The following is a 9831-nucleotide window of genomic DNA, read 5'->3' on the forward strand; positions in this document are numbered from 1 at the left end:
AATAACTATACTGCGCATGAGCTTCCCGGCCCTGTCGATAACGAGCATGCGCTCTTCGTTTGCGTTCTCAAACTAGCGGCCTGACCATTTTTTTCCCTTCTCGCGGAGAGTACCGCGCATGCTCGTCTGTCGCGATGCCTTACGGGTGAGCGGGTGTTTGGGTTCTTCCATTCTTCGGCGGGAAAAGTTAGCACTGCTTGTGAACTACGTTTGAAAAGTGACAGGACTTTCCTAACTGCGGAGGAGAATAGAGCTCTCTTATTCCCCCGATTGGGACGCTCCCCAAGTAAGCATTTTGCATTTGGGAAAGGAGAACCGCCAATTTCCGCTTCCTTCTCTTTCCTGTGCTACAAGCCTAGGACAGATCACAGTAAGCTTCCACGTTGCTCTCTGCAAAATGATTTAGGGAAGGGACAGGGGTGGACTGAGCTCCAGAACAAAGTTTCTTTGCAGTGCTCGATGAGTCGTAAAACAGCAATTATAAAGTGCCGACCGCGGGACCCGCAAACGTTTTCTGCGCTGGACCAACTTCTCTTAAGTTTCTTTAGCTCAGTGTTTCTCAACCTTGACAATTTTAAGGCATGTGGACTCCAACTCCCAGAATTCCACAGCCAGCCATGCTGGCTGTGGAATTCTGGGAGTTGAAGTCCACATGCCTTAAAATTGTCAAGGTTGAAAAACACTGCTTTAGCTGGAATGCTATAATGTCAAGGTTTTACTGTCTCATGACATTTAGGCTCTTTTTTATTAAAAAGAACTTGGGGAATCTCCTGGACGTCATCTCAAATGCTACTAATAATTCATACAAGAAGAATGCTGTAGGGCAGGCGTCCCCTGTGGGCCCCGGGCCACTACCGCCCCATGGCCCATTGGCCACCGTGCCATGTGAGTGGCTAGCCAGTGCGCACGTGTGCGTGCACACACTTACCTCCCCACTTGTGCGAGTGTCGCACAGGTGCTAGCATTGCTGCATCACATGGGTGTTAGTGTTGTTGCAAGTGTCGCGCAGGCCTTAGCATCGCCACAAGCAGGGCATTTTTTCTCATAAACGCCCAGAACGGAGTTCCGGCACCTTTTTTGGATGGAACCTTGTAGGATAGGCAAGGCGGGTTGTATGACATGTGTGAGTTCCGGCACCTTTTTTTTTTTTTTTTAGAAAAAAAGCACTGGCCGCAAGCATCACACATGCGCACTCACAGCCTGTTTGCATGTGTGCATACACACATAAAGGAGCCTTTCCCTCTGCTGTAGGGAGAGAGCCAGTTGTGTTTAGTTTAGCTTAAGATGAGCACTAGGTGATGGTGAGTTCCTGTGCCACCTTAGGCACAAAGCCAGTTGGGTGACCTTGGGCCAGTCACTCTCTCTAGCCTAGGAAGGAGATAAGGCCAAGGATTTCTGAAAAACCTTGCCAAGAAAACTGCAGGAACTATTTCAGGCAGCTGTCCAGTGTTACAGTAACTATGACTTGAAGGCATATGCACACAAAAAAATGTTGTAGAGTCCACAGTCACTGCATTGCCTTCCTGTGATAGTCCTCAAATAGTTGAAGGTTTTATGTAATAATATGCATCTGGAATAAACAGGGAACATCTGGTATTTATTGCATAGATACAGCCCTTATGTCAAACTGAATGTGTCATGAAACACAGTAATTGAAGTCCTAATGTAAGAGAAGCAATAATAGCTGGATGTTTTTGCAGGAATCATATATTTGAAGGGACCAGTACTAAGAAATGTAATAGGGCTAAGAAAAAGGTAGGAAATATTTACAGCCCCCAAATCAGGCTAGCTGGTAGTTGTAACCGCAAGAATTCGCACATAATCTAGAAATAAACTGCTTGTTTCGGTTTATGCTTTTGCATCTAAGTTCCAAGAAAGCAGGAACTATGAGTTAAGCATAATTGCACCTATTGCTAATAGAAAAACCAGCTTAAAGGACAAAGGTAATGTCAAAAAAGGGGGGAACCAAGTAAGGGGTGGGGAGGACTGTAAAGGTAGGGAAATTCCAAAAAGGGGGGAACTAGGCATTCTGGAAAGATTGTGAACTGTGCGGGATGACATGGGAGGGACTTGTGTTTGGGCTGAGGGAATAAATGCTGCTGAAATCTACTTGCTAGACACCTGCTCTTGCAAGAACATATTTTGTAATAAACTGCTTGCTACTTCACTTAAGGACTCTGTCAAATTCTTGGGAGCTGAGTGTGTTTCTCACACAAAGTGCTAAGTAAGACAGCATGCTATTTTGCTTCATTAGCTTAAGCTAAATAAAACTCTTACTGCCAGTGGGTATCGTTTCCTCTTTTTTATAAGGTTTGGAAGATTACTGATGCATGAGTTCATCTTTTCTGAGTTTTTTTAAAATATTCAAATTTATTTGTTGTTTTTTATAGGAGCTGGAGTGATGAATGGGACTCTGATTGCAGGCACACCCATTGCGGTGGATTTTTGGAATATCAGGAAAGCTGGGCAGGCTCGCTTGTTCTTTCTTTCTCACATGCACAGTGACCATACTGTGGGGCTTTCCAGCACCTGGAACCAACCTGTTTATTGTTCACCTGTTACAGGACAAATTCTACATCTCAGGCTGAAGGTACAACCTAAGTACATGTACTTGTCCTAATGTTTCTTAGTCATCCCTTTGTTATCCTGGTGTTGCTGAAATGCACATTCTGACAAACCTTTCTAATGTTCATAATGCTGGAAAATGTAGTTCAGCATCATTTAGAATGCTACCCATTTTCTTATCTCTTTGCAAAGTCTCACATTGATTCTGCTATGCCTTTGTTTGGTAGGTAGCTAAGCGGTGGATCCGTCCTTTGGAAGTGGGAGATAGCCATGTTGTCCCTTTGGATGAAATTGGCAGAAATACCATGACAGTGACCTTGATAGATGCTAACCATTGCCCTGGATCTGTCATGTTTTTTTTTGAAGGGTACTTTGGTGCCATCCTGTACACAGGTATGAACTTCCTTGTTTTTGAGAAAGAGGTGAAGTGCATTTTAGATTACAACTATGATTGTCCTTCCAATAGAAGAGAATATATGTTGCTGAGTGTTGAACTATGAAGTGCTTGTTGCTCTCAAGCTTGGTTGTTTGCTTGTAAATGTTTCCTTACTTAATTGGGTAATATGATCAGTCCTAGTGAGTATGGGGTTTACTTTTGGTTTATATATAGCACTGTTAGTGTCGGTAAGCTGTGGTTTTCTCCTTGAGAGTTCCAAAGACTACATGATTTTTCCTTGTAGGATAAGTCTGTCTGAATCCTGACAATAATGTGTTTTCAACTGCTTTTTTTTGTTTTTTGCCCTTTGCTGGCTAAAGCAAGCTCTAAAAGTATAGCCTCTGATTTCTGTAACAGCAGAATGATATGGTATAATGTCTGACGTTCAGGCCTGGATGTAGAATAAGAAATTTTAAATCCACTTGTATCAACACAAATTTAGTAGTTAGCTGTAAGCTAGTACTGTATTTGACCGTTCACTAATTTTGCAAGACTCGATGAAATATGAATTTTACATTGAAAAATGCCTTAGAACATTTACAACATTGCTTCCTTCTGCAGTAACTAAAGAGGTTTATTCTTAATTAATTTAGGCTTCTGCTTCACAGGAACATTTTTCCCTGACTGTCGCATTATATCTTGTCTTACCAGGTGATTTTCGTTACAATGCTAACATGCAGCAAGATCCAGTTCTAAAGAACTCAAAGCTTATCAACTTCCTCTATCTGGATAATACTAACTGTCATCCTGAAATTATCTTACCATCCCGGGAACAGGCCACTGAGCAAATTAAAAAGTTGATCAGGGACCACCCTGATCATCAGGTGAAGATTGGTAAGAAGATCTATTTTTTCAGATCTAATTAAATGGAAAGAAGTTGTGGAGTTTTTTCTCTGATGTGAGAATCTTTATGTTCAGGTGATTGAAGTGGCATGGCAGATTTACAAAGACATAGTGGTATGGACCCTTCTTTCCTTTTCCACATACAAGATGTACTGTATAGATAGAGTTCCTTATCTAGCACAGGCCATTTCTGTATAATTTAACAAGTTTTGTTTTGTAAATTTCTCCACACCTGTGCATAAATTACTTAGCAAGCTTTATGGACTGCATCAATATTTTATTAATGTTTTTATTCCACCTTTACTCCTTTTATATGTAACTCAAGGCTGTGAATATACATAATACTCCTTCCTCTTATTTTCCCCACAACAATAATCCTGTGTGGTGTGTTGGGCTGAGAAACAGTGATTACGCCAAAGTCACCTAGCTGGCTTTCATGTCTAAAGCAGGACTAAATCTCACAGTCTCCTGATTTTTAGATCAGTGCCTGTTGGGAAACTGCCAGTCAGGCAAGGAGGAGGGATCAAGCAGGGAATTAGCCTTGAGTTGCTTTACAGCTGCAAGAGAACTAGAACTGTTTCCTCCCCCCCACACACCCCTCCAGGTTCTATGGACCCTTATCTGATTGCTGCCAAGAGAGGGCAAGCAGTGTGGAGAGATTCTTGTATTATAGGTAAAATACAATAAAGTAGTCAGTTTGAACCCTTTGTGTATGGATCTGATTGCTTGTACTTGACAGCACCTTAACCACCACACCACACTGGCTATATTAAAACACTTTTTACTTTGAGTATTGTTATGTTGATTGCTACTTATGATAATTAAGAGAAAAAAGACAGCATGAGCTCCTTAATCTAATGCCTGTTGGGGTTGTGGGCATGCCTTACTCTAAATACAATGTTTCCCCTTAAAAAAATTTCTTAGCAAAGATTCACCTATCTGTGTTCCCAAGTGATGGGGAAGGATGTTCAGATTATTTCCCAAGTAATATCTATTAGTGACAATGCCTTATTTAAAATAACACTGGCAAGGGTCAACTCTTTGAATTTGTGACCAGGGGGCTGATAAGACATTCTACCAAGCCATCTCCAGTTGTTGTTCATATGCCTTGTCTTCTAAGAAAAGTATAAAAAGGTTATAAAGGCCTGGCCACTTAGAATCTCAACATAGACCCATATTCCTAGGTGGGTTAGTCTGTCACTTCTAGGGGGCTAGGGAAGCAGAATAGATATAGATTGATATACCTTTTTCTATAACTTTCATAATATTTATTGTTTAAAATGTATTAATATTTATTCAGTAAAATTCTTGTTCATTCAGTAAAATTCTAGTTTGAGCCTATTCTCTTTTAATTCTTTTGGCTTCGACCTATGGTTTCTGGTTGGCTATACAGTGCTTACCCAGATAATCATAGCAAGTTTACACCAGAGGTGCACAACTCAAGAAATCTTCCCCATCTCCAAGCCTCAGATGCAGTGCTTTTTTTTTTTTTTTTTTTGAAAAGCTGCCTCTCAATTCTAAATTTTAAGGGTCAGGGAAAATCATTAAATACATGTATGTAGAGTAATCAAATTATCCATCTCTCCTTTTTTTTTTTTTTTGATACTTTTTAGTCAGTGTTGATTCCTGACTGACAAATCCCTGCAATTGTCTTGGCAAGATTCAGAAATGGTTTCCCATTGCCTTCTTCCTAGGGCTGAGAGAAAATGACTGGCCCAAGGTTATCCAGCTGCCTTCGTGCCTTTGGCAGGACTAGAACTCAGTCTCCTACTTTTTACTCGGATGCCATAACCACCACACTAAACTGGTTCTATCTTATTGATTTAGGTTAAATTGTATGAATGAAAAACTAACGGTTTTTTTCCTGGCCTTGATTACTTTTTAGAATGTGATTGCTGGTACATCTGTCAAAGTCCCTGGATTGTTGGGCAACCCTGGTTCATAAGGGGCCTCCAAAGGAAAACATGGAATTGATTTAATGAATTCAGGATTTGGAGAAATCTGTCTTTCAAGGAAGCAGAGATTACAAAATTAATTTATTTCAATATTATTTTTAGTCTACATTTAACTATTGCTAATTACCATTATTGCATGCCCTCCAATATGCCCCATTTATACTCCAGAACAGTGGTTCTCAACCTGTGGGTCGGGACCCCTTTGGGGGTCGAACGACCCTTTCACAGGGGTCGCCTAAGATCATCTGAAAACACATATTTCCGATGGTCTTAGGAACCGAGACACCGCTCCTCTATCTCCTTTCCCTCCTCTTCCTCCTCCCCTTCTTCCTCCTGCTGCCCCCCAGGCGGCTCGGACTGGCGCCGGGACAAGCTGGATGGGGGGGTTGGGGGTCACCACAACATGAGGAACTGTATTAAAGGGTCGCGGCATTAGGAAGGTTGAGAACCACTGCTCCAGAAAGATGGAGTATAAATATTTCCTCAAAGTCACCTGTGAAAATTGAGCTCATCTAATAATGTGGAAGATGGTTGAACTCCATAAAATATGAATATATATCAACAATGGTAAAATATAGTTGCATAAAGTTGCCTGATGATTCATTAGCCATTGGAAGAGGAACCCACCAAGGAAAGGTGTAATGTTTCAGATTTTTGAAGTCTTCCACTGCTAATCCTCAATTATTTCAATAGTTAAATACATTCCATTCTGAAGATTGAATTACTGTAGTGTTAGGCTACCTAACACTGAAATGCTAACCGGTGTTTGTTATCTTTTAGGTACATATAGCTTGGGAAAGGAATCACTTTTGGTGGAACTGGCCCAAGAATTTCATACATGGATTGTAGTGAGTCCTCAGAAGTTGGAGCTTATGCAGCTGTTGGAGATTGAGGATGTTTTCACTTCTGAAGAAGGAGCTGGATGGATTCATGCTGTGGATTTTTCAGAAATCTGCAAAGAAACAATAACCAACTGGAATCAGAACCATCCAACCATTGCTATTCTCCCTACCAGTAGACCAGTGAAAATCAAACACCCTAATATGTATGCTGTTCCTTATTCTGACCATTCATCTTTCCAAGAACTATTAGAATTTGTAGCTTGGCTAAAGCCCTGCTCCATTATCCCTGTGGTAAAGAATAAGGCATGTCAAGTATATTTTCAACAATACTTGAGCTCTGAAAACTATTCACTTCTGGAGTCTAAAGTTCCAGAATCAGTTAAACAAGTCATACAAAACAAGAAAAGAGAAAAGCCAATAAAACTACTAAAATCGTCAGCCTCTCACCATGTTCCAAGGGGAGTTTGCTTTGACTCTCCTGAAAAATGTACTAGCCAGATATACTATTACCCTGAAACAGAAATTTCTGAGTTGTGCTGCCCAGAATCCACAAACAGAACTGACTCTTATTCTAGACAAGAAAAGTGTATTCAGTCTCCACAGTGTGAAGAAAAACAGGAAGAAATAATACTAGAACCATCAAACCTTGAGAACCAGAGAGCACTCCCTGTGGTAGAGTCAGAAAACATTTTTTCCACGAAACATCAGCTGAAGGACATTGATAATGAATTTAAAAAGCATCAGACAGTTGTAACATCAGCATGCATATGCACTTTTTCCAGTGACAGAAAGGATGCAATCTCTACTCTAGAAAGAGTTCCTTCTTCCTGTGAGGACAGTGACCGTCTTGCTCAAAGAGTCTTGGACAATGATGTCTTGACAGCATCACACACTGATCAGATTCACAGAGTGGCCAGTCAACAGATTTTAAAAGACCTTTTTCAGGGATACGACTTATCTCCGTTAAATATCTCGAAGCGCAAATCCCTAGAAAACTTTGATTTACGAGTAGAAAACTACTTAAAAAGAGGAAGACTATCACTAGGCACAGAATAATAAAAACTTGCATTCTGGAGAAGAACTTGCAGGAAAAAGCAAAATGTCTGACCATGTAACATTAAATATACACATTCCTTCTTACAATTTCCTACAATTATACCTAACAAAAATAATTCTGATTTAAAATCTATGTGTTTTTTAGTTATTTTCTTTGACCATATATGTATTCTTGACCAAAATCTTTTGGCTTTAGGGCACGTCCACCAAAGATGATAGTATGTGCCTGGTTTTTGTCTACATTTCCAACAATTGCTAGACATGTTTTTAAACATGTTTGCTAACCTCACAGGTGTTAAGTGCCATCTGTAGAACATTTTGTATAGGCTTTCTTTGTAAGTCATCACCTTTGGTATTTTAGAATTTCTTTCCCAAAAAAACTTTGTATAAGTGTTTTTGTTCTGCTGACCTGGCTTTCGTGGTGTTGCAATGGGATTCCGCTCTCCCGAACAGTGTTCTGATGCACCTTTGTTTGTGGCATTTGGGGTGGTTGCTGTGGAAGTTGAGGATTTGATCTGTATGTATTGCCTTTCTATACACGGATGTTAGAAGTTGGCCATTGGTGGTTCTGGTAACAAGGAAGTCCAGCAAGGGCAGTTCATCATTATTCTTGGTTTCTATTGTAAATCGGATCTCTTTGGTAGGTTTGGTCAACCTGGTTGCGCTTGATTATCACAAAGGTGCCGTCCATTTAACATACCCATAGCTTGGGGTTTATTTGTGGAAGTACACCTTCGATTTTCTGTATTTAGTTATTGCTAAATTTTCTTTCATTTATATCCAGATGATTTATACAGTTGCTTTCAGATGACAAATGTTAGAGAAATAGTGCAGTGATTGATAATAAACAATAATTGCAGTATACTAAGTCAATTAGAACTTGTCAATGTCACAACTACTGTTAGTAAAATTGTCCCCAGGTCACAGCATCTAAGGGACAGGGACAACTGGTTTTGCAGTGAGCCCCATTAAAGTCTGTTGGTTTTTATGTATGCACAGGACAGAGTTACAAGGCTAAGAATAGTAAAGGTGGGTAGTTTCTTTTATTGCAGCTTGCATTTCTTATTATACTGCATGGTCCATCAGAATTTTTAAAAAGTTTTTGTCTTTTCATTCAGGCTAGCACAGGGGTGTCAAATTCACAATGTCACGTGACGTGTCACGATGTATTGCGACTTTTTTGCCATTGCTGGCAAGGGGAGGGGCGCGCAATTTTGCTATGATGCATCCGGCCTGTGGGCAGGCAGTTTGACACCCCTAGGCTAGCATATAAAAAGAGAGCAGGAGATGCTGTAACGAATTAGTGTGTGTTAATTTTTATTATCTTAATTCATGTCTCAAACATGTATATTATACAAGAAATAGAACTTAAATTCAGCCTACCAACTCAGCCCGTCTGGTTCACAGAGTTTGCAATGATACTCTTCTATATTTTAGCCTTTACAAGCAGGGCTCACAGCTTTACAAAATAAATATCAAGTGACTTTGACTCCTGCATAAGAAATCAATGAATGCTATGAGGACGTAGGGATTTTGAGGAGGAGTGGAATCTCCTAAAGATCCATACTCTGCCATCATTCTGTCTGCTTGGACTGGTAAGAGGGATGGATCTACATTCTGGATCAGTTCCAGTTTTTCCCTCTCTTGAGTCCATTGCTTGTATATCATTCCCATTTATTTCAATGGAACAAGATCTGGGCTGAGAACATTACATTTTTTTGTATGGGTTATGGTGCAAAACAAATTGAAACATGTTCAAAGAAGTGAATGTTGCAGATCTTTTATTATGTATTATTCAAGTCCTACAGCTGGCTGCTGTTTCTGGCTTTTCCTGCTTCAGTTAATTCCCAAGGGAAGGTTTCACAGGCAAAGTTTTGCTTCTCTATCTAAGATTGCACTCCCAAATTTTGGCAGGAAATTGCACATTTCATCCCAATATTAACAGTAGAAATAGGAACCCTCTCTCCTCTTAAACACATTCAATTCTCAAGGCCTTTGAGTGTCTTTTTTGGCCGAAACTCAGTCAGAAAAATGGTGATTTCAGGACCTTTTTTTGGTGAAAGTGTAAGCAAAGGATGTTGGATGCCCATTCTCACCCTTGGAATTCTGAAAAATAGAAAAGAAAATGTCCCAA

General features: G+C 40.2%; 1 protein-coding gene across 1 annotated transcript; it reads left to right on the top strand.

Moving 5' to 3' along the window:
* Positions 1-191: 191 nt before the first annotated feature.
* On the top strand, positions 192-7755 carry DCLRE1B (DNA cross-link repair 1B). The gene is made up of 5 exons (XM_015829239.1): positions 192-286; positions 2391-2590; positions 2793-2958; positions 3653-3835; positions 6580-7755. Exons 2-5 carry the CDS (start codon positions 2402-2404, stop codon positions 7695-7697), a joined length of 1656 nt encoding a protein of 551 aa, XP_015684725.1. The 5' UTR covers positions 192-286; positions 2391-2401; the 3' UTR covers positions 7698-7755.
* The last annotated feature ends 2076 nt before the right edge of the window (positions 7756-9831 follow it).

The sequence above is a fragment of the Protobothrops mucrosquamatus genome, unplaced genomic scaffold, assembly GCF_001527695.2.
Source record: "Protobothrops mucrosquamatus isolate PMUCROS unplaced genomic scaffold, P.Mucros_1.0 scaffold_232, whole genome shotgun sequence".
In the NCBI taxonomy this organism is placed as follows: Eukaryota; Metazoa; Chordata; class Lepidosauria; order Squamata; family Viperidae; genus Protobothrops; species Protobothrops mucrosquamatus.